The sequence below is a fragment of the Corvus cornix genome, chromosome 22 (genome assembly GCF_000738735.6).
Source record: "Corvus cornix cornix isolate S_Up_H32 chromosome 22, ASM73873v5, whole genome shotgun sequence".
Taxonomy (NCBI): Eukaryota; Metazoa; Chordata; class Aves; order Passeriformes; family Corvidae; genus Corvus; species Corvus cornix.
This window is the reverse complement of record NC_046351.1, coordinates 2,481,144-2,505,006: the sequence shown is the minus strand read 5'-3', so window position 1 is coordinate 2,505,006 and position 23,863 is coordinate 2,481,144. Positions and strand designations below refer to the sequence as shown.

Here is a 23,863-nt window from a genome sequence, read left to right as displayed (position 1 = left end):
GGGGAAAAAAATAAAATAATTAAATGAATTCATTCAACGACCCGCGCGCACGTGACGGGCGGCAGCCAATCACAGAGGGCTTATGCAAATATAGATGCTCATTCCAGCCACGATTGGCTGCCGCCCCGGCTTTGCCCCGCCTCCTCGCTGCCCATTGGGCGGGCAAGGGGCGCCGCGCGGCGCTGATTGGCCGCGGGGCCTGCCCGTCAGCGCCCGCCCCTTCCGGGTGGCGGCGCGGCGGCGGGCGCAGCATGAGGCGGGTGACGCTGTTCGTCAACGGCAGCGCCCGCAACGGGAAGGTGAGGCCGGGCTGGGGGCGGCCCGCGGGCCGGTCCCGCTCCTCACGGGCCCCCTGCCCGGCCCTGCCCTCTCCGCAGCCTCCCGGGGCAGCCGGGCCTGCGCCGCGCGGTGCCGGAGGGGAGCGGGGCGCGGGGTTCCCCCCCCCTCATTGCCTGTGGAGGGAATCGCGAGGGAATCGCGACAGGCGGGGATTTGTCGCGGGTGGAGGCGCTTCGTGGCTTTAGGGAGTCACGCCCGGCTGCTCGTGTCAGGCACAGCCTGGGGGATGAGGGCTCTGGAGGAAGACTGACCCTGCGTGGGGGTACCCTGGGGATAATCGTGATTAATTGTTTAAAACCTCGCTAAAATCGTCTCAAGACTGAAAATAGGGATTTTTAGGCCCAACCAGTGCTTGTCCAGTAGAGGAAAAGGCCCTGGGATGCAGTTCCACACAGAGCCCGTGATCTTGTTGTTTCCATCCACATTCCGAGTGCAGAAGTTGATGTGACTGTGCTTTAATGCGTATTTCTGTTAATTCTGTCCATGATCCCGCTATTTCCACCGGGATCTCGAGGGCAGGAGTTCATGTGACCGCATTCCAGCCTTGCAGTTCTGCTGAATCGTGTCCATGATCCTGATTTTCCCATCCTCATCCTGAGTGCAGACAGTTCGTGTGCCTGCCCTTTAATCCTTGTTTTTGGGGAGGGAAGTAGATTTGGGAGAGCCCTGGAATAGAACAAGTAACACTATTTCTTCAGAGAAATAAATAACGGCGTTACATTCTTACAGCACCAGCATTTATTCTCTCACTGCTGTTGCAGTGAGTTTTGTTGGGAGCTCTGCAAGTCACCCGATTTTTCTGTTCCAACACCAAAGTTGGTGTTTTCCCTTGTTTATTGGTCAAGATCCAAATGGGTTTTGCTCCCCCTAATAGCCCTGGTAAGTGTGAAGAGGCAGATCTTTTGGAGCACGGTTTCATGGGTTTGTTTTTATTCACAGCGTCCTCTCTCCTCTCTCTCCCAGGTCGTGGCTGTGTATGGGACTCTCTCAGATTTGCTCTCTGTGGCCAGCAACAAGCTTGGGATAAAAGCCACCAGTGTTTACAATGGGAAAGGGGGGCTCATTGATGATATTGCTTTGATTAGGTAAGGATCAGCCGGGAAAAGGCAAATCAGGGATGTGGATTAAGAGACTAACCTGTTAATCCTCCTTAATCAATAACCAGTGCTTTCCCTAAAATCAGATATGATCATTCCCAGCCAGGGTGCCCAAAGGTCCTTTCATGTCTTTTGAGCTTCAAACCTTTTATTGGTTCAGAACTTGATACAAGCTGTGTTTGAGGCCTTTTCACCTCCTCCTGTGTTGATTCCAGGGCAATGTTTGTGCCATGAAATCCCCACTATTCCAGTCAGCCCTGGAATGGGGGGGGTTCTATAAAGGAGACAAATTCTCCCATTGCTTTGGCCTCACAGAATGGTCCCAGACTGGGGAGAAAAGCAACTCTTTTGTAAGAATTAATTGAGTACACAAGTGGTCTCTACCTGGCTGCTACGGATAAAATCTCTGGTGAAGTCAGTCCATTCCAATGCACAAGAACCTGCAAAATACAGATAAAAACCAGATGTAGAAGTTCCAGCTAATGGCCACTGGTCATAATTTACCTGAAAGTAATCAGGAGAGGTTCCACTGTCAGTTAGATGAACAATAAATTATTATTAACTTTCTTTTTCTCTTCCCTCTGCCCCCTCCTCTCTCAGGGATGATGATGTTTTGTTTGTCTGTGAAGGGGAGCCCTTCATTGGTGAGCCTATATTTCTTATCTTTAACCTTTTATTTAATAGAGTTTATTTTGCTTTCATATAAAGCAAAGACTTTATTTTGTGGTGTTTTCAGAAGATACCTATTTCCATAGGGAATTCATTAAGGAATAGTCACAATTTTTCCAATTATTTCTTTGTTTCTTCTCTGCAGATCCTCAGAGTGATGGGAGAGCTCAGGAGGAGCTGACAGGGTCCCACACAGACTGGCTCACTCTCAATGTGGGAGGCAGATACTTCACCACCACCCGGTAAAAATGGTCTTCAAAAACTTCATTTCAATAAAGCAAAAGACCTTAAAAAATAACTTACTGTGAAGGAGGAGGTCTCTGACTCCTGCAGCTTTCTCTGTATTTGCCACCACAGTTTTGCAAGAAATTAATTCTTAAACATTTACAGATGAAGGGAAAATAAAATTGGGCTGCTTTTGTTTTCTAGGAGCACTTTGGTTAACAAAGAACCTGACAGTATGTTGGCACACATGTTTAAAGACAAAGGTGAGTATATTGAGATAAACTTGATTATTTTTAAGTAATTAATTAGCAAAGTGGGCAAAAGGCACTGTCAAGCTGAGACTCCTGTCCATAAACTAAAATATCCAAAGTATGTTAAAGTACCAAATCAGGACAGAGAATTATTTTTTAATAACTTTATTTCTCTGTGTTTATCATTTCACCACCTCATGTTGATCATCTCACAAACTGCAAATACACCTCCCATGCACTGTTAGTAGTTTGGGTCCTTTTTTTGTTTGTTTATTTGATTCGAAGTTTTCATCTTGTTGCATCTTCCTCAGTTTTGGCAGCAGAGCCAATGAGCAAACTTTGCACGAGGCAGCCTTGGGGAGACAATCAGGCTAAAATCTTAGTGCTGCTTTTATCTAGCCATGATTGTTTTGTATGTGATAATAAATTGAGTTATTCAGAGCAGGAACAAGTTCGTTTTAAGCTGATTTCCTCCCCCCCCACTTCTCTTTTCCTTCCTTCTCTCTCCGAACCACCCTTCCAAGTGGAATGTTTGCTATTCCAGTCCCCTTCAGTAATTAAAAACTCTGAAAACTGAAGCAAATGCTCTTCTATGACTACAGCAAAAGTAATTTTATATATATATATGTTGTGGAAACAGATGCTTGGGGGAATAAGCAAGATCCTAGAGGAGCTTTCCTCATTGACCGCAGTCCCGAGTATTTTGAGCCCATTTTGAACTATTTGCGTCACGGACAGCTCATTGTAAATGATGGCATTAATTTGCTAGGTAGGTATTACCTGTCTGACATCTCCTAAATTATTCCTCCTTGGAATTAAAGCTTTGCCCTCAAGTGCCCGTGGTGAAGCCAGAGGGAGCTTTGTGTGCTCCTCCCCGTGGTTGGGAGTTTTCCTTTGGTGGATTTATTCTCGGCAGTGCAGCTCCATGTGCTTGCTTTAATGAGGACAGGCTGCTATTTCTCTTTGGAGCATTAAAAAATCCATACTGGATTAATAGCTGGAATTCTGGAGTTGATCTCTTTAACCTAATGCTGGTGTTGGAAATGTTGTGTCTGAGTTACGTTTTTCCTTTTAGCTGCAAGCAAACCTTTCCTCTCTCCCCAGTTACATCCAGTGTAATGTGTGTGGTTGTTCTCCAGTAAGGGGAGAGAAGGGTGCTGCTCTCTGGATCAGCAATTCCCTGGAATAACCAGCACTGCTTTGTTTGTAGGGGTTTTGGAAGAAGCCAGGTTTTTTGGGATCGACTCGCTCATCGAACACCTGGAAGTTGCTATTAAGGTAGCTTGCTCTCTGTAACACTGGGATGCAGGTCCTGCTCTCCCAGAATGTGTAACTGAGTGCTGTCCCTGTGAAACGCCTCTTCCCAGAACTCCCAGCCAGCTGAGGATCACTCTCCCATCTCCCGGAAGGAGTTTGTCCGATTCCTGCTGGCAACGCCCACCAAGTCCGAGCTGCGCTGTCAGGTGAGGGAACTCAGGCTTTCTCTTTCCAACAAAACTCCAGGAATTGCTTCCTGGCACCTAATCCAACCCTGCCCTCTTACAGTGTAAAACCACAGCCTGTTTTAAGGACAAATCCAGATCGTGAGAGCTTTGCACTTACATTTCCCTGGTGTTATGTAATGGAATAAATGATCTTGTGAGTGAATATTTGTATGGAACCATGGAATGGTTGGGGTTGGAAGGGACCTTAAGGATAATCTTGTTCCACTCTGCCTTGGGCAGGGACACCTCCCACTGTCCCAGCTTGCTCCAGCCTGGCCTTGGACACTTCAGGGATCCAGGGGCAGCCACAGCTTCTCTGGGAATTCTATCCCAGCCCCTCCCACCCTCACAGGGAGGAAATCCTTCCCAATATCCCATCTAAACCTGATCTCTAAATCCATTGCCCCTTCTCCTGGCACTCTCTGTCCATATAAAAAATCTCTCCCATCTTTTTATCAGCCCCTTTCAGGTACTGGAAGTGTTTCAGTACATCTGTTTATCTGTATAGATTTATATACACAACTACCCAGACATGTTTCTTGTAACTCCTTTGTGTCCAGACCTCCCCTTTCCCTTCTGTGACCATTTTGGGGGGGTTCACTGGCTTTTCCAGGGTCTGAATTTCAGTGGAGCCGACCTTTCCCGCCTGGATCTTCGCTACATCAACTTCAAGATGGCCAATCTGAGCCGCTGCAACCTGTCCCACGCCAACCTGTGCTGTGCCAACCTGGAGAGAGCTGACCTCTCAGGATCCGTGCTGGATGTAAGGATGCTGCACCCTGGGGAGCCTGGCCTGCCCTGGAGTTGTCCCAAAACACAGGGATTGGAACAAAAGAATCAGTTTCCCCATGTTTTCTGTGGTTGTTCCACTCCCACTGCTTGCCCACTTCCTCACAGTAACGGGGGTTGTGCTTTGGGGGGGTTCAGTTGCAATGCAGAACTCAAATCTGTGTTCTGCTGATCTTTGGTATTTCTCTTCACACCCTCGTGACTCCCATCCTGTCTCTGCCAGTGTGCAAACCTGCAGGGGGTGAAGATGCTGTGTTCCAACGCAGAGGGAGCATCCCTGAAAGGCTGCAACTTTGAAGATCCATCAGGCCTTAAAGCTAATTTGGAAGGTAAGACGTTTTTGCCTGTTAGTTATTCATGGGAACAGCCCTGTGCCTGTACATTTGTGTGGCCAAAGTTCAGCTGTGTTTGTACAATCCACGGGAAAAGCCCGCAGCTCTGGGCTGGTTCTGCCCAAATAATCATTAAATTCCCAGTTCTGCCTTGACCTCTCCCAGTTTACCCAGCTCTGAGGAAGCATCATGTGGAGCTGCTGCCTTTCTGGCTGATTTTCCTCCAAACCTCCTGTGTGGGTGTGTTGCAGGTGCCAACCTGAAGGGGGTGGACATGGAGGGCAGTCAGATGACGGGGATCAACCTGCGGGTGGCCACGCTGAAAAACGCCAAACTAAAGAACTGCAACCTCAGAGGAGCCACGCTGGCAGGGACTGACTTGGAAGTGAGTTAGGATTCATTTCCTATACATATAAATATATATGTGTATGCAAAAAGCTGGTAATTTGGGGGATTGCTGGCTTTTCTCCAGCTGCAAAGTTGAATGGAGTTAAGGTAAATGGAGTTAAACTTCTGAACAGAGTTCTGGGTCTATTTAATTAACATTAATTTTCCTTTCCCCCTTCAGAATTGTGATCTATCAGGTTGTGACCTACAAGAAGCAAATTTGAGGGGCTCTAACGTGAAAGGAGCCATCTTTGAGGAGATGCTGACACCCCTGCACATGTCCCAGAGTGTCAGATAGGGGCCAGAACCTGCTGGAGAGGAAGGAATCCAAACATTCATCGTGACTTTCTTCACCTCCTCCCCTTCCTGAGTTCAAGTCATGGTTGTTAGCCACCTTACATTTGCAGTAGTGCCTAGGTAAACTCTTTTTGATCACTTTTGGGGCGGGACTTCTTGTTTTCAGAGGTACCAACAGGGAGTTTGCACCTCTGTGAGCAGAGTGAAGAAGTGGGCTGGTGCTGAAACCAGAGTGTGGCTGCTTTGGAGGGGGGAAAGGTTCAATGGTTTCATTGTTTAGCATTGCCTCACTTTGGAATGCATTTTAATTTATAAAGCACAATATATGCAATTCTATTTATTGAATCTGTAGCTGCAATATGGATAGAAAATGTTACTCCTGTACAGTAGCAACCAAGTTCAGGTTTACAGGTGTAGTTGCAGTCTGTGTCCGTGCCAGGGGTGGCTCAGTGTCCCCAGGGGGTGCTCAGGGCTCTGCTGGGGTAGCAGCTGGTGGGAACATCGCTGCTCAGAAATTGGATGTCTTTAATTAATCCTCTCCAAACGAGTGTGGAGGTGCACTGTCCGTCACAGCTGGTGAGAAAAATCCTCCTTTCACATGTCCTGACCACTCCCAGCTGGGGTTCCTGCAGAGTTTTCACCCTTTGTGGTGAATTCAGCGTAGAGAGGAAAGGGCAGAGCTGTCACCAAAGCAGAGAGAGGCAGAGGGGCCCCAGCTCCTGCTCCACCCTCCCCTCATGAGCTCAGCAGGTGAATCTTCCCCTCTTTCCCTTCCATTTACTATGCAAAGACCCCCTGAAAGCTTGGGCATCGTCTGTCTCCCAGCTGGATCTCCCTGTTCGTTTGGGCTGCCTCAGGTGGCTGTAGGAGCATCCTGCCTGGGGCCAGGTGCCCCCCGTGCCCTCCCACACCTGCAGAAAGCAGGTGGAGCTGCTGGTGTGGGTGAGCTGTGCAGGGCAGAGGCCTCAGCACCCCCAGCCGTGGATAAGGAGCTGCTTCCCCGTAGGATCCATGGAGTTCTCGGCTCACACCACCTTTATTTTACACACAATCAAAAAGCACACGAAGAAACTATACCAAAAAAAAGAGAGAGAAGGTGCATCAAGAACTTACCTCAGATGCTTAAACCACCCCAAAGTTAAAACTAACCTTGAATCTAAGGAAATCAAGCTGTTACTGTAGAAATACACAGGAGGAGTAAGAACCAGTGGATCCCAGCTGGAGTCCCACAGGAGCTGGAGTTCCACAGTTCTTCGGGGGTTGTCTCTCCCTTGCAGTGCAATTTTCTGTCCTCAAGTCTCGTTGTCTCAGTTGTTACAAAAATGCTGCTTTGCCACCAGTCTGGGAGGATCAGTGATGATCTGGGGTCAGCAGATGATGTGTTTGGGGGGAATTGCAGCATTCTCCCTCCTTTCCAAGTTGGTTTGACTCAGGCGTGTGATGTGACCATGCAGGGCTCAAAATCCCAGAGCTACGAGGTTCAGAACTGGGATTATTTCCTGCAGATCCCTCTGGATCAGGCTCTAGGACAACACTAGATCCTTGGAGAAATGACCTGTAGATTCCAGGGAAATGTTCCAGTGTGACTTCAGAGTCCTTTCTCCCACCTCATGGCTTTCAGTGGGAATGTTGTGTCTGTTGCAGTAGAAGATTCCTAGGGCTAGAGAAACAAATGAATTATTTTTCTTTATCATATTTTGTAGCTGGCAGAAGTAAAACTATTGTATGGAAAATATATATATATATATATCTCTATTTTCATAATCACTGTGTATAAAACCTCTTTGAACTTTCACTGGAGCACTATGGAGCAATCACAGCATGTGGCACCATCACTCACAGCTGGATTTGAGGTACCTCTTTTGCCAGGACGGAGCTGTGTAAAGAGCCCTGTGCAGAATTTGCAGGTTCCAGCTTAATTTAAGTTGCATTAATAAAAAGTGTGAAAGAGAAAAGTGGCTTGGTTGTCTTCATTTGAATAAAAACCCCAAATCTTACCTGGCTTGTGTGAGAAGAACGAGAATTTTTTTGGTTTTAAGCATAAAATAGTGGCTGGAAAAACAAATGTGCTGTGGGGGTTCCTGCAGTGTTCTGAGCCATTAACTGGGAGAATTTGCATGGAATTTTTTTTGGTTTGTCATTTCTCTCCAAGACTTCTCAGCTTTTTTGTCTCTACCCTTCATATTAATAAAATAGCTGGAGGCAGAATAATCAGAGAATCATGGAATATCCTGAGCTGGAAGGGACCCAAAGATCAGAAAAGTCCAGATCCTGTGGCTGCACCAGAAACCTGTGGAGAAAAAGTTCAGAGCTGTTCAGGGCAGATCATTAGAGCCGGGTTAAGTGGTGGTTAATGAGGTGCAATTATTGGGCAAAGCTCTTTAAAAAATGTCCAAATCTTTCACCTTTGAATAATGCTCATCTTTGCAAGGCTCGCCAGGGAAGGAAGGAGCCCCAAACACAGGGATCCCTGTGTGAATCCTGGTGCCCACGCCAGAGGAACAGGAGCACTGCTCCCCTGAACCCAGCTGTTTTCACAGCTTGATCAGAGCTCGGTGCTGGCCGCCCTCGCCGTGAGTGGGAGGAGCGTTGGGGCAGGAGGAATGACTCTGCTAAGAGTCACCAAATCCTCCCGGAATTACTGACTTACTGAATTACTTTAATCTGTTAAAGCTCCAAGAGGTCGGGGGAGCTGGAGCAGAGGATGTTTGGAGAACAGGGCAGAGAAGACAGAGGAGCTGCCAGGTTGGTAAAAAAACCCCAAAACGCCATTTCTGCTGTCAAAATTACTGAATTGACCTGCTGCATGCAAATAAATCTTTATAAATCTGCAGTGCACAAACTCTCAAGATTTAAAAACAGGGAATCATGGAACGGTTTGGGTTAGAAGAGGCCTTAAAGATCATTTCCATCAATTCCATCCCCAGCACCTTCCACTGTCCCAGGCTGCTCCAAGCCCCGTCCAGCCTGGCCTTGGGCACTTCCAGGGATCCAGGGGCAGCCACAGCTTCTCTGGGAATTCCATCCCAGCCCCTCCCACCCTCACAGGGGAGGAATTATTCCTACTATAAACCCAATATTACATATTCTTTCCCAACCTAACCCTCCTCTCTGTCAGTTTAATCCCATTCCCCCTTGTCCTGTCACTCCAGGCCCTTCTAAAAAGGATTTGGGAATCCCATTCACCCCAGAGACTCCATCGTGCCAGCAAAGTACATTCACCATCACAGACTTGTCCAGTTTGATCCCACCTGGCATTTTACAGAGCAAAGAACACCAAAGCACCTTGATTTAAATGAGGAGGGGGAGGGTTTCAAACTGCTCTGGGCACTTGCGCAACCACAGGCTCCTGTTTGAGCACCAAAGGGGTTTTTCCTTCATGCCTCATAGAAATAAAGATGTTGCCTGGATCGTGGATTCTCCATCCCTGGAAGTGTCCAAGGCCAGGTTGGAGCAGCCTGGGATAGGGAAAGGTGTCCCTGCCCATGGCAGGGGTGGGAATAGATGAATTTGAGGTCCTTTCCCACCCAAACCATTCCAGGATTCTTAAAAACTGAGCTCAATTCCTCACCCATTTCACACCCTGAACAAATTCAAACACCCAAGAACTTTTTCTGAAGGAACCAGAAGTCACTGACAGAAAAGCTCCTGCATTTCCCAGCAGGATCAGCTGGATCCCAGTGTGGGATTTACAACCTCTTAAAAGCAAGGCTGTTACTTTTATGGCTCTTAGAGAAAACAGCTGAATTTAATTGCTGCACCGGGGTGTTCCAATTATGGGCTTTACTGGTGCTGCGTGACAGTCTCTGTAACAGGAGCGCCCAAAGTGCAGCCCGGGAGAGGGAACTGGATGGAATCTCCTGCTGGGAAAGGGGAGGCACTGGGGCTCTTGGTTATAAAGAGTGAGGTGAGAGCACATTTACAGGACATTTTCCAGAGGAGCAGAGCTGGAGTTACTGCACAACCTCTCTGAGGCAGCAGGTAACGTGCTGGAACAACATCCCACACTGCCTTTTTACTGAGCCAGGGCTTACAGATGCTCCTATTAAAAAACCCCTTAGATTAGAAGAGGCTGCAAAGGGCAGATTTTAAGGAGCAGGGACATCAGAGCAGAAAGCAGCTGAACACATCTGCCAAACACCACCAGGGAATGCAACCTTTGAGGTCCTCACATGCCTGGAACTCAAAAATCCTAATTCAGATCTTCATCCAGATTTCTTGGATGTCCAACCTCCTTCTAGTGAGCTATTCCACACTTTGACAGGCTGCAAACCCAGCTGGGGCTCCTGCCCAGGAGGTGCAGATCAGAACTGGAGCAGGCTCAGGGTGGGATTTTGGGGTGTCTGTGCAGGGCCAGGAGCTGGAATTCCACAATCCTTGTGGGTCCCTTCCAGCTCAGCACATTCCACGGTTCCGGGATCCGAAAATGCCGCGTTTCCTTCCCTCTCCACGGTACCGATGGAGCTGTGATGCCTTTATGACCAGCAAGGGGCTGTTTTCTCTCTCCAGGATGGAGAAGTCCAGGAGGATCGTGGCCAGTGCCCTGCTGGGTGTGCTGTGTGTGGGGCTGTGCCTGGCTCAGCACTGGTCCTACGGCCTCCAGCCAGGGGGGAAGAGGAGCGCCGGGGACCTGCTGGGACCATTCCAAGAGGTGGGTGCTGGGCTGGGAGACAACCCTGGCCTGGAAAAGATGCAGCCAAAAAGTGACAGAGGCTTCCCTCTACACCTGTCTGCGTGTCTGTCCACCAGCCACCCCCAGATCTGGGGATAAACAATTGTTTTAAGTAGGATTTGGAAAATAAGGGGCGAGGTGCCATTTGTCAGCCTGGCACAAAGAACAGCAGCCAGAGGGTTTGGGCAGCCAGCTCCAAGGGAGAGATGCAGCTCTGAGGTCCAGGTTAAGCCTGATTCCACCCTCTCCCGAAATTCCAATATTCTGATGGGTTATTTTATGACAATTCCTCCACCTCCCTTAAAATTTTGGCAATTCACACGTGGTGGATGCTCAGCAATTAAATGACAAAGCACATGTGGAAAGTTCTGTCCACCAGTGGTTTTCCCCTCTTTCCTAATCAGTACTCCATGTCTAGTTCCTCCTCATTCCAGGATCCCGGGGTTTGTGAGGAAAAGGTGAATTTCAGTTGTGTAGGGGAAAAGTGGGGTGGAGTCGCTTTTGGCAGACAAATCTCCTTTCCTGATGGGTCTATCAGTTCCTTGTGTCACTTTTCCAACACAGATTGCAAATGAGATGGCAGAATTAGGGGAGGTACAGCAGAGGGAGTGCCCAGGCTCGTACCAGAACTCCAGGATCAGGGACCTGAAGGAAGCCATGGTGAGTAACGTGGTTTTTCTGTCATCACTATTGGAAAATTTAAAGAAAATACATTTTGGGTGGGGGGGGAGGGGAGAACAGTGGTGGAGGAGGAGGAAGAGGGATTGAAGCTCAGTTCACATGAGGAAATACTGGCTCTGCCCTTATCAAGGAATCCTAGGATGGTTTGGGTTGGAAGGGACCTAAAATCCACCTCATCCCATGGACAGGGACACTCCCACTGGACAACATTACCTGCACCATTCCCAATCCCTCCCTGGGACACTGCCAGGACAGGGATCCATCATTCCAAAGCTCCTGGTGTAGCCCTGGTGTTTCCTCTCTGAATTAACCCAAACCAAGCCCTGAGCAGGGGCAGCTGCCGAGCCGGGGCTGTCCCTGCCCGCTGCAGGACGGGGCCAGATGGAAGCTGCTGCTCCCAGGGCCCCCGGGCTGGGAAATGCATCTCCATGAGCTGCTGCAGCACAGTGACAGCAGAGACCTCACAGCTGAGTGAACTGACACGGAATGAGCCTGCTCGGGCTAAAATGGGCTTTTTCATTAACCCAGCAGCACCTTGATGGGGCCAGATGGCCCCACTTCCTGGGAAGTGTCCCTGTGCCATCCCAAAAGCTCAATCTCGACTTCAAGTTGAAGCCAAACCCCAAAGCTCTTGAGTGCCTGAAAGGCTCTCCAGCCTCTCACCGAGGAGCCAGGCCTGGAAAAGGCTCATGAACTCAGCACCAGTAAGGCAGAGCCTGAATTCCACTGGATTTTCATGCAGAAACTACCTAAATAAATAGGATTTTAGCTCATCTTTTATCCTGCTTGTACTGAACGTGGAGTCGTGGCCCACGACTTGCAGCAGCACTGCCTGCACAGTGAAAGGCAGCAGCAGTAATTTACTGTATTTAAGTATTTTTTGTACTGCAAGAGATGATGTTAGGCAGGAAAACACACCAGAGTAATCACCAGGATATTTGAAATGAGTTCCTTCTGGCTCACAGAGGGAAACTTGGCCTGACTTTGCAGAGCTGAAAGGACCAAACCCCACCAGATCCTGAGGTTTGCCCAGAAACTTCTGATTTCTTGCTGCTTAATGACACTAAAAACAACGTTTTCCACACCCAGCTTTTCCCACCTAGCACATTCCTGGAGTTGCTACAGGAGTATTAAGCAGGGAAGAAAGGGGAGTGGCTGGAAATGTTCCATCCCATGGAAAAACTCCAATTATCATCATTTCCTGGGGAAGGTGGGAGGGAGCACAAAAACCCCCCCTCACTGAGGCACTTCAGGGATTAAAACCCAGATTTCACCCAGATACTCACCCAGTTCATCTCCATCGAGAACACCCCAGGGCTTCAGCTCTGTGGTGTTTTAGCACCTGAAAATTCCATCCTCAAAGCCATTTCTGCTCTTTGAAACCAGCATTTGGTGTGTGGTTACAGGAGAGGCTGGTGGAGGCAGAAGGCAGAAGAAAGAAGGTTTAACCCCAAAGAAGGTTTAACCCCAGAGCCAAATGGAGCAACAGACCCAGAGTGAGGTTTCGAAACTTGTGTAAAATCAATTCCTCCTCAAATGGTCTTTGCTTGGATCAATGTGTGAATAAATACCCTGAAACTGCATTAAAAGAGTGGAAAATGGTTGTGTAGATGATGGGATTTCTGTAAAAGCAGCCACATCCCAAGCTGGGGTGGGAGCAGCAGAGCAGGGCCTGCTTTGGGGCCTGCAGGGACAATCTGGATGCTACAACTTTTGTTCCACATGAACAGACAAAGCCAGGGCCTCATCCCACTCCCCTCTGGGTACAACAGCAAGAAAACTTTGATAAAAGATAAGAATAAACTTACTTTTGGGATTATCTTCCCCCGTCCGTCAGTGGGCCATGGAAGAAAGACTTTTACTGCTCTTTTTTCTGGTTCAGTTATAAAAACTACATTTATTTTAAAAATGTATTTACAAACTTTACAATGGTCAATACATTTTAAAAACCCACGAAAATGTGTACACCTCGCTTTACAGACTTAGTGATGCACGTGGCATCTGCCCAGAGAGCTGCAGAGCCCTTCCCAAAGCTCCTGCTCTCTCCAGAGCCACTTTAAAGCTGTATTTTTCACTGATTCGGTTGCAGAGGAGTAAAAAAAGAGGGGGAAAATAAAATAAAGAATGTATTTGCAGTCTGCAAAAGTGGGTTTGCAATGAAACCACCAACCCACGATCCCAGAACACACAGAAAGTCCTTCCACAGCACCCAACTCCTCCTGAATTCACAAGGAACACAGCCCAGGGCTTACAGTGATTAAATCTGTGGGGTAGCACAGTGAGAAGCAATGAATGAAATGATTGGGGTGGACTCTGGAGCTGCTGAGGCGCTTCCACCCCTGCCTGAAAACACCAACCAGCAGCACAGGGACCTGAAAAACAGATTAAGGTGTGAACCACCTTTGAGTACCCCCTTTAGTGCCCACACTGCCCTAAAGGTGCTTTAATTAATGTTTGGAGAGCAGAATCAGGTGAACCCCGTGCTTTTGAACAGCCATAAAATCACATTATTTGTTTATTTTTCCTCCCTGCTGTAGTCCTTGGGAAAGCTCACCCTGATCCACCAGAGAATTTGGTCTGCAACAGTAAAAACAGGATAAAGTTTTTAATTAAAAATAAAAATAATCAAAAGAAGGTAGCAGAGATAAGTCAGGAATGTTTTCACTATATAAAAAATTAGTTAAATTACAGATTTAAGCTTATTATTTCCATTTACAATGATAAAAATAAATAAGGAGAGGAAAATCTGAGGTGTTGTCACTGCAGGTCCAACTGAGTGTGACTCTGGAGCAAACACTGGGCTGGCAGGGGGAGTTTCTGGGATGCAGGTTCCCAAAAACCCTCTGCACATCCATCCTGGAGCTCTCTGCAGATCACAGAGCTGCTCTCCCTGGAATCTGTGTCCTTTCCTAATCCAATAATCCACTGAAAGGCAAAGCTGCCTGCTCCCCTCTGCCTCTGATGTGGATTAGAGCCTGTCGCAGTTTTAAAGGAATTTATCACAGCATGACAAATTTTAATTAAAAGCTCCAGAAAACAAGTGTTGAGCACATTTCTCCAAAGGAGAAAAAATGAAATCCTCAAAGACTCGAAATTTCACAGCAGCTTTGAACAGCCTGGCTCTGAAATGGGATTAGGTTTTGTCTCCTCTGCAGAGTGGATGTTTTAACTCTGAGATTTTAATCAAAACCATGAATTGGGTAGAAATTGCTGCAATTTGTGGTGTGCAGAGATCATCATTACGGACTGTCCCATTCCCATTTTTAACCCTCCAGTCTGAAACAATTAGAGACATTTCCAAAAGCACCTAATTAACCTGAAGAGATGATTCTTGTTTGAAAAAGGAAACAGAGACACTTTAAATTGTCTCTGAAAATTAAATCTCACAGCTTAAGTCAGGCAGGTACCCGAGCAAAAAGCAAACTCTGAAAAAATCAGGGGTGTGGTGGGATTTGTCCGATGAGTGGGCACTTAATTCCATTGATTTAGCATCAGTCAAACGCCCTGTTCTTACTCCCACACTCAAATGTGTCAAATCTGACACTTGGATGATTTTTTTCCCCTAAAACTGGCCCAAAACCCAGAGTCATCTGGGCACAGAACAGAACTTCCATCTTGCACCTCTGAGCCAGCGATGCCAACTTTTGTCAGCCAGAACAGAACCCTGCCCACGCTCAGGTGAGAGTGCTGGACACCAGTCTGGGGACACAGGAAGGGGTGGGACAAGTTTGCAAGCTTTAGGACATAAATAATGCTGAGAAAGGGGAAAAAAAATGAACCAAATTTAGATTCCTTTGGGGCAAATCTGCCAGTGAAAATGCCCAAAATTATCTTGGGAAGGAAACCTTGTTCTGAACTCTTCTGTGTCAGCTGTTCCCCAGCTCCCAGTTCAGAGGGCGCCCATCCCAGTGCCCAACTGGGCAGCACAGGGAGGGAGAGGCAAAGCCTGAGCTGGTGAGCAGCACACACAGGGGAGGTTTAAGGGTGAGAGGAGCAGTTTCCAGGCAGAGCAGAGCTGCAGCTGCTCTCACCCCTGGCACTTGGCACCGTCCAAGGAAGGGAAGGAAGCGAGGGATAATTAACCCCTGACATGCCAAGGATTCTGCTCAAAATCCTGGTCTGGAACTGCAAAAAATGCAGCCAGAGCCAAATCTCCCCGAGTTAAAGAGCAAAAAGGTGGATGAAGATCAGCTGAAAAATTCTTCCCAAGGCCAGGCCTCCTCCTGTGAGGGCTTTTTGCATGGAGTGGTTCCGTTCTCCAGGAAAATACCTGGATGCACAAGGTCCCTCCACGTGTTAAGGTTGTTGAAGCAGAACAAAAAGGCTGGAAAAGAGAACTCCAAAGTCACTTGGAACCAGAACACCTGAACCTGGCAGCTCAGTCTGTTTGCCCTCACCAGGGAAACCATTCCTGGGATCCCTCCTCTGTTCCTGCTGATTTACGCAGGGAGTGAAACCCAACCCGCTCTGAAAAGCGCCCAGCACTGAGGCAAGAGGCGGATGGAAGGCACTGAATTAGCAATAGGTGCTGCTAAGACGCCCTTCAGACAACTCAGACCACATCCTGCTGCTCTGCCCGAAGCGGAATTCTCACCCAGACAAAAGCTGCTGTTCACCAGCAGCTCCGGGGATCTGGGCTCGGCTGAGCCGGAGGGCAGCGGCCAGGAAATGCAAAGACAAAAACCCCAGCGGTTTTCAAATCAAGCGGTGTTTGTGTCCAGGAACACAACGAGGAGCTGACACATCCTACAACGCCCCAGAGAGGGGGGAGCCTGGCCAGGGTGTCCAGGAAGATTCCCAAGATTTCCCCTGAGAAGCAGCAGCCCGGAGACAGCTGGAAGTGTGTGCAGCCATCGGGCTGGGATGGATGGGATGTGACTGCAGTGCCACCTCCAAAGTGGCTCCAACCTGGAGGTGATGGGAATCTGGGATGACTCTGGGATGAGGGCAATCTGTCTCCAGAGCTGGGCAGGAAGCACAGCAGCTCCTGGAGTCACACTGGTGTCAAAAGAATAGGGAAGGACAAAAGAAAATGACAACTTCAGTCTGAACAAAACCCTCCTGGGGGTGCTTTTTGTTGGGCTGGGTTTGGCTTTCCCTGAAAAAGCCTTTGCTGAGGAAACTTCTCATTAGATTTAACAAACTTTGGGTTTTCAGTAAGGTCAGAGACCCATTTCAGTCAGGGGAGCACAACAAAGGCCTGCAACCCCCCAGCCCAACAATAACTGTATTTCCTGCTCTGAGCAACACCCTCTGCAGGGTTTCAGTGGCTCTTCCCAACTTCTACAAGATAATCAGAAGCAAAATGACAGAATTAACAAAACTACTTCCTGGAAGAGAAAGCAAAATCTTCATCAGTATTGATGATAAATAAACAGGCTACAGGCTGTTTATGGAACTGGTACCAGTAAAGCCCTGGTACCAGTGCAGGTGGTACCAGTAAAGCCCTGGTACCAGTGCAGGCGGCACCAGTCCAGCCCTGGTACCAGTGCAGGCGGTACCAGTCCAGCCCTGGTACCAGTGCAGGTGGCACCAGTCCAGCCCTGGTACCAGTGCAGGCGGTACCAGTCCAGCCCTGGTACCAGTGCAGGCTCTGTCATCTCCAACATTCACAGCAGAGATTTTCTCCACCCCACTAAAAAGCACAAAATGAGATCTTGCACCAAACCAGGCACGAGCTGAGCAGAGAGCCTGACCCAGGCAGGAAACCCCAGCGCCCTGGGGGGGTACCACCAGTGAGAGCGCCCCGGGATTCCCAGTTACACTGGGAAGGAGCTGCTGGGATTGCAGCAGGGAAGCGACTCGGGACAGACAAGAGCAGGACAGAGAAGAATTCCAGCAGGGAGACGTCTGGATTAGTGTGTCAGTACTGCACAGGCAGAGGGGAGGGAATCCAGCCCCAGCGAAGTTCCTTTGTGGCATTTCCCAAGACACAGCTCCATGGCAAGCGCTGGGATGGCAGGGGAGATCACCAGGCTGCAGGGTCTGTGGAAATAAAGCAGCCACTGCACGCTGGGCGTTGCTGGGACCCCAAATCCTCACTGCAGCCCCTGCTCCGAGGACACCACGCTGGATTTCCTGGTTTTTGGGGGTGGAGGGGGAGGTTTGGCCTCACGTCTGCTGGGCAGCGGCGGAGCAACCTGAGGAGATGGAAACACACAGAAAAATAAACCATTGCTGGCAAGCAGAAGGCGTTCTGCTTCACCAAATGAGAAATCCAAAAGGTCCTGATGGTTCTTTGAGGAGCAAATCTTCAAATCCGGCCTTAGCTCCATGTGATGGGGCAAACAAGGACAGATCCCCAGGAGATAACAGAAGCTGAAATGTTTTAGTTGCTAAAATATGCTTAGGATAGACTTTAATTGCTTCTGCCTGCAGCCCAACTTTAGCATTTATTCCTCTTTTTGGTGATCAGTAAAATGGCAACAAGCCCATTTCCTCCCAGGTTTCAAAATTCAGGTTTTTTTTCTCTTGCTGGCTGGATGATGCACAAAGAGGCTGTAAAATGCTTCAGAATCAGACTGGTAAAACTCAACACGCTACGATGGGAGCAAGGGCAGTTCCAGTTCAACCAGGCACGTCCTGCCTGGCTGCAGAGGGGCTTGGAGGGTGCTTCTTGTTCTTGCAGAAAACTGCACTAATGGGGTTTTTCAAGTTGTCTCTGCCTGTTTTAAGGGGCATCCTGCAAATAAATGAGACGGGAAAGGCCAGGAGAGCCAGGAGCTTGTGTGGTTCACCACTCCCCCAGCCAAAACTCAACATTTCAGGACCCCCTTCTCAGCCAAAACTCAACATTTCAGGACTGTTTTAACCAAAGGAAGACAGACCCAACTTTACAAGTGCAAGTAACAAAACCCTTCAGAAAATCCTTCCCAATCTCCCTTCACAGCCCTGTGAACCCTTTCCCTCTGGCTGCCAGCCAAGGGGATGCTGCAGGCCAGGACATGGCAGTAATTAGTTTCCTTACAGGACTCTGGGGAAGGAGGTTCTTTCATTAATCCTCTTGATCCAGTGACTCCCACAGCACCCCTGGAGCTGGGATCTCTCTGCTGGGCACAGCACCACAGCAGCCACACCGTCAATCCCAGCCAAATGAAGGGCAAAGGAGAAAAACTTCCTCCTTATCCCATAATTCAAGGCTTTACTCCAGCATCACATCACAGAATTAAGGGATGAGCTGTTTCCTCGTCTCTCTGTGCTGCTAACGTGGTTAAGTGTGATCACTCTTCAAATTCCTTTTGGACAAATCCCAGTTTATCTCACTCAGGTACTCCCCAAATCCTCTCTGGAGGCTGGGCTGGGGAGGACACCCGTCCCTTTCAGTTGCAGAAGGGGATTCCTAACAGGTTTTGGGGAGGCACCATCCCTCCCAGCCACAGAAGGATCCTTTCTTTGCTTCCCACTGCTAAGGAATTAGTCTGGCATCACCAACCCCTTCATGTCAGGGGCAGGTGAAACGATTCTGGCACAATATTTGCGTGTCAGGGATTCCAGACAGCCTGGAGACACCGAAGTGTATGAGAAACATCAGTGATGCAGCACTGAAAAAGGGAGAACTCGAAATTCCTACAAGGAAATCACTTCATGGAATTGAGAGGAAGGCCAGGATTTAAATACAGCCTTTTCAAAGTCACCAATGGCTGAAAAATCAGATTCTTCTGGGGCTTAGAAGGAGATGCTGATCACCTCTGAAAATGGTGAATTCCCCTCCCCCCCCCCCCACTTCTTGTTCAGCCCAAATGATTGCTCTACTTTAGGCTGATCGTGTTTTTGAAACTTTTGCTGCTGGTTTATTTTCCACCTCTCTTCCCACCCCACACACCGTTTTCCTGACCAAGGACAACACAGCTCCCACTTGGAAAAAACAACAATCCAGGCACTGCGCTCCACTGCCTTCTCCTGAGGCAAAAACCCCCCCTTTTTTCCTTCTTTTGTGGTTTCAGGGAGAGAAGCAGCAAAAGGATGAGAAAAGCTTCAAGCAGCAGCACCCCAAGAGCAGCTTGGAAAACTCCAGTGGTGCCTGGGAAGCTGCTGCCCAAGAACCCATCAGCTCCCAGCTCCTCACCTCCGCTGAGCTCCTGGGGGTGCTGCTCTCGTAGGGTTTGCTTTTGGGTGGAGGGGGGGTGGCGTGGCCAGTCCGTCAGCCTGCAAGGAGGGGAAGCCTGGAAGCAACAACAACAAGGAGAGAATAAGGAAAAGTGAGGAAAAAAGAAGAAAAAAAAATAAGATGAAATGGGCCAAAGGGGAAAAAGGGGGGGGGGGGGGGAAAAGGGGGGGATAAGGGGGGAGGAATAAGGGGTGGGTGGGAAAAAAGAAGGGGTGGGTGGGAAAAAAGAAGGGTGGGTGGGAAAAAAGAAGGGGTGGGGGGAAAAAAGAAGGGGTGGGGGGGAAAAAAGAAGGGGTGGGGGGGAAAAAAGAAGGGGTGGGGGGGAAAAAGATGGGGTGGGGGGGAAAAAAGAAGGGGTGGGGGGGAAAAAAGAAGGGGTGGGGGGAAAAAAGAAGGGGTGGGGGGGAAAAAAGAAGGGGTGGGGGGAAAAAAGAAGGGGTGGGGGGAAAAAAGGGTTCTGTTATCTGACAAAAATGTCTGCAGACACCAGCAGCCCCGGGTCACTCTGGGATCTAACTCAGAGCAGCTCCTCCCTCCCTCCATCCCTCCCCAGCGTGGTTCCCTCAGCAAACAGAGTCATTCCCACCCTATTCCAGCCGCAGGACTTACTCTGGGTCCGGGGGGTTTTGGGGGTGATGGGCGGAGGGCTGCGGGTGGGTTGCTGCAGCGAGGAGCCCTGCAGCAAGGTCAGCCTGTTGTCTCCCAGCTGCAGACTCTTGGGCCTCTGTGCCTTCCCTGCCGGGCCCTGGAGGGAGCAGAGATGGCCAAACCCTTCAGTGGTCACCCACAGCGAAGCCGAGCTGGCCCAGCACCGCAGGAACCGGGAGCGAGGAAGGGGAACAGGAGCGAAAGCCCTGCCCTGGCTCGGCCGTGTCAAAAGGCACCCCCGGACACAGCCCAGCTTCCCCTGGCACTCCCTGGGCACCACTGAACTGCTTTTAATGGCCTCAGGGTGTTAATTAGGAAGGGAAGGTGTCAGGCTGAAAAGCTGCTGCAGTTCTGTGAATAAATTCTGGAGGGGAGTGAGGGTGAAGTCATTCTGAGAACTAAAAAAAATGAAATCCTGGGTGCAGGTCAGGGCTGCTGGTATCCTCCAGCTCCCGAGGGCTGTGGAATGAGGCTGGTTTAGGCTTTACACAGCAAATCCTTTGCACGTGGGAATTTGCATCCAGCTCCTTCCAATGTCACATGCCCTGTGCTCTTCTCTCGAGGCCACCTCAGGGTGGCCCCAAAAGTCCAGTGCAGGAATATCGGGGTCCTTTTCAATATTAGTTTATTGCTTTCCAGAGCAGGCTGTCACTTAAACACACAATTAAACTCTTTTTTTTCAGAGGTCAATTCTCCATCCCTGAGCAGCTCAGGATTTCTCCCTGCACAGAGGGGACCACACACTGGTAGGATATAAAACACTAAAAGCTCAGACAGAAAGTCTTTGCTTCCCTCTGGCTTTCCAGCTCCCACACAGCTCAGTCCAGAGCGCCAGAAAATTCCTCTGTCCAGCTCCTGTGCTCGCTGTGGAGCCATGGAGGAGAGCACCCATAAAAGCAGCTTTTCCTGGGCTTTGCAGTGTCCTGGAGCAGGACTGGAACCCTGGACTGCTCCTTCCCTTCCCAGATACTGGGGATTTCATCCAACAGCGATTCCAGAGGCAGAGGGCCAGGCCTCCTGCAGCACCAGCATCCACAACCCCAGGTTTCCTGAGCTGGAAATCTTGTCAGGACCAATGACAGCACCCTGGAGCCACAGATCCCCTTCTTAGAAATGCCCTGCAGCCTCCAAGAGCTGGCAGCATCCCTCAGACCTGATGAGAATTCCTGAAAACGGATCAGCATAACCCATCCGTGCCAGATCCAGCTGAGAACTTGGGAGAGGAAAGGGAAATACAGGAATTCACGTTTTCTCGTTATTGAGAAAAATGAGCCTGTGCTAAATCAGATTAGCAGCCAAGGTAAGTGAGATTAGGGGCACTGAAATATCCAGGTGCCCAATTCTCTCAGCCTGAGGGTGTAACAGAGCTTTACACCCCTCAGGACAGTATCCCGGGGTGAGACACAGTTTTACACCCATCAGGACACTATCCTGGGGTGTGACACAGTTTTACACCCATCAGGACACTATCCCGGGGTGTGACACAGTTTTACACCCATCAGGACAGTACCCCAAGGTCGTGCAGCTCTGCCTGTGGGCTGAAACTCATCCCTGTGCTTTGGGTGACCACTCTGAACCCCACTGTGAGCCTAAGAGCCTCCAGCCTATTCCTCATCCCAACCTCCTCTGGGGGTGCAGATTCTGGTTTATTCCTCAAGGAACGGCCACCCTGCCCTCACAGGGCTCTGGAGCACAGCACGGCCTGGCAGATCCACGTTCCCAGAGCTGGTGACTGAACCACCAGAGCATCTTTACCCAACTCCCTGATCCACCCAAGTGCTCTGCACCTCACAGGACACTTGGTTTGTGCTGCCTGACAGCAGCTGCTCATCTGGCTGGGCAGCTGGATCCCTGCCTGGCTGAGCAGGGCTCCTGGCTCCAACAAAAACCAGGCTTTGCCATGGCGCTGAGAGCACCACAGGGCTCTGCTCCCTTCAGCACCTCCCTGAGCCACCAGGGCCTCCTGCTCCCAGCCTGGACCTCCAGCCAAGCTGCACTTGGGCCTGTGACACGGATTTTCCAAATTAAACAAAGAGAATTACTCAGATGACCGAGGCTTCTTGGTATTCGAACCCCTCCCGCAGTTTAATGAAGCTCCCCTGAGCAGCATGGCTGAGAGCAGTGGAAACACTCCCCGCTCCTGCTGAGGGTTTTATTATTGCTGTCATTGTTATGGTGACTTTTTTACCATTTTGGACGTCAGTTCTGTCTCTGGCTCCTTCTCCACAATAACCTGAGACTTGCTAATGCTCCACTCCTTCCTCTTGAGTTTGCTAATCCTGTTGTCACCCTCGTCTTTCACGGGCAGCTCCTCAGCTCTGGAAGATGTGGATATTCTCCGCTCCAAGAGAGGCTCCAGGGTGGATCTGTGGCCCGAAAGAGTGAGAAAAACACGAAACACGAGTCCATCAGACCTGGAAAGGGCTGTTTGTTAAAAAGCTGTGATCTCTCAGTTTATGTAAGGGATTATTTATTGTGAAAAAGTGAGGTAGGACCATGAATTTTCCAGTGGGATTTGTGCTGTTACCTCTGGAATTCCAAGTATTGCATGTTTTTTGTCCAAGGTAAAGTGTGATCTGCTTGCAGAGGGAGCCAGAGCTGCAATTCATGCTCAGCCATGAGTCTCACTGACCTTGAACAAATCACCCAAACTCTGGTTATCCCAGCTGTAAATTCAGTGTACAGACAAGCGGCAGCAGGGAATGTCCCCAGGCATGGCAGCTCCTTCCCATGCTGTGGATGCAGCTGCAGACAGGGTGCAGCAAGTGCTGTGTGCCTTATTCACCTCTTGGCTGACCAAAATGAACCTTGTGGTGCCTCACAGCCCCGTTTTCCTGGGAAATGGAGGCAGTGGGCACCTGGGATGCACTGGGGATTACTGGGGCAGCCATGGGGGGGTGCAGTTCCCACTGTTTGTGCTCCAAAGTCCTGTCTGTAAAACGGACTAACAACACCCACCTCCATTAACATTTTTAACAGTATTTCCATGGAATCAATCTTGATTTTCAGAGTAACTGATGCTAAGGCCCATCCACCCCCGCTGTCAATCACTGTCAATCACTGACCCATCTGAGCCCGGCCTGGAGGAAGCGCTGTCGGACGAGGTGGATGAGGTGGAGGCCACGGACGAGGCCACGGAAGTGACCGAGAGCCTCCTGAGGGTGGAGGACATGATGTAGGGCAGCACCACCGAGCCCGACCTGCTCGGCTTCCTCTCGGTCAGCGCCGGGGGCTGCAGGAAAACACCGTGAGAAACCTCCACCATCAGCAGATCCGCAGCTGACAGCAAGGCTGGGGCAGGGCGGCTCTGCAGGGGGACCTGGGCAGGCTGGATCCAGGGGCTGGATCCAGGGATAGCAGCTTTAACAGGAGCCAGGGTCCTGCACTTTGGTCACAACCCCCAGGCTGGGGACAGAGGGGCTGGACACAAAGGGACCTGGAGGGACTGATGGACAGCAGCTGGACACGAGCCCAGGTGTGCCCACGTGGCCAGGGCAGGGATTGTCCCCTGTACTGGGCACTGGGGAAGTCACACCTCGAGTGCTGTGTCCAGTTCTGGGCCCCTTTAGGAGGGACATGGAGGGGCTGAGGTGAGTCCAGGGAAGGGAACAGAGCTGGGGAGGGGCTGGAGAACTCCTGAGGGAGCTGGGAAAGGGGCTCAGCCTGGAGCAAAGGGGGATCAGGGGGGACCTTGTGGCTCTGCACAAGTCCCTGACAGGAGGGGGCAGCCGGGGGGGTCGGGCTCTGCTCGCAGGGAACAGGGACAGGAGGAGAGGGAACGGCCTCAGGCTGGGCCAGGGGAGGCTCAGGGTGGACAGCAGCAGGAATTTCCTCATGGAAAGGGTGGCCAGGCCTTGGAATTGCCCAGGGAGGTTTGGAGTGCCC

The 23,863-nt window shown here is 49.9% G+C and overlaps 3 protein-coding genes across 5 annotated transcripts in view; 2 read left to right on the top strand and 1 right to left on the bottom strand.

The window, feature by feature from the left end:
- The first annotated feature begins 215 nt into the window (after window positions 1–215).
- Window positions 216–7,825, top strand: KCTD9 (potassium channel tetramerization domain containing 9). 2 transcript variants are annotated; one of them, XM_039564250.1, is made up of 12 exons: window positions 216–299; window positions 1,303–1,424; window positions 2,037–2,080; window positions 2,251–2,347; window positions 2,535–2,593; window positions 3,222–3,350; window positions 3,792–3,859; window positions 3,949–4,044; window positions 4,679–4,828; window positions 5,078–5,183; window positions 5,438–5,571; window positions 5,755–7,825. In XM_039564250.1, exons 1-12 carry the CDS (start codon window positions 252–254, stop codon window positions 5,869–5,871), a joined length of 1,170 nt encoding a protein of 389 aa, XP_039420184.1. In that variant the 5' UTR covers window positions 216–251; the 3' UTR covers window positions 5,872–7,825. The 2 variants fall into 2 exon arrangements, with proteins under 2 accessions (XP_039420184.1, XP_039420185.1); XM_039564251.1 differs by lacking the exon at window positions 3,222–3,350.
- A 313-nt stretch (window positions 7,826–8,138) lies between these two features.
- Window positions 8,139–13,034, top strand: GNRH1 (gonadotropin releasing hormone 1). 2 transcript variants are annotated; one of them, XM_010408280.4, is made up of 4 exons: window positions 8,139–8,615; window positions 10,380–10,521; window positions 11,107–11,202; window positions 12,630–13,034. In XM_010408280.4, exons 1-4 carry the CDS (start codon window positions 8,575–8,577, stop codon window positions 12,669–12,671), a joined length of 321 nt encoding a protein of 106 aa, XP_010406582.1. In that variant the 5' UTR covers window positions 8,139–8,574; the 3' UTR covers window positions 12,672–13,034. The 2 variants fall into 2 exon arrangements, with proteins under 2 accessions (XP_010406582.1, XP_019146758.1); XM_019291213.3 differs by lacking the exon at window positions 8,139–8,615 and adding an exon at window positions 9,590–9,851 and having other exon boundaries at window positions 12,630–13,031.
- Window positions 13,035–13,100: 66 nt separating this feature from the next.
- DOCK5 (dedicator of cytokinesis 5) overlaps window positions 13,101–23,863 on the bottom strand; it is a 72,754-nt gene continuing 61,991 nt past the window's right edge. Inside the window, exons 48-52 of the mRNA XM_039564247.1 lie at window positions 23,044–23,210; window positions 22,167–22,344; window positions 19,940–20,075; window positions 19,289–19,385; window positions 13,101–17,363 (exon numbers count right to left, since the gene is read on the bottom strand). Coding sequence (XP_039420181.1) covers window positions 17,192–17,363; window positions 19,289–19,385; window positions 19,940–20,075; window positions 22,167–22,344; window positions 23,044–23,210 — 750 coding nt within the window. The 3' untranslated portion in view covers window positions 13,101–17,191. The remainder of the gene's footprint in view (window positions 17,364–19,288; window positions 19,386–19,939; window positions 20,076–22,166; window positions 22,345–23,043; window positions 23,211–23,863) is intronic.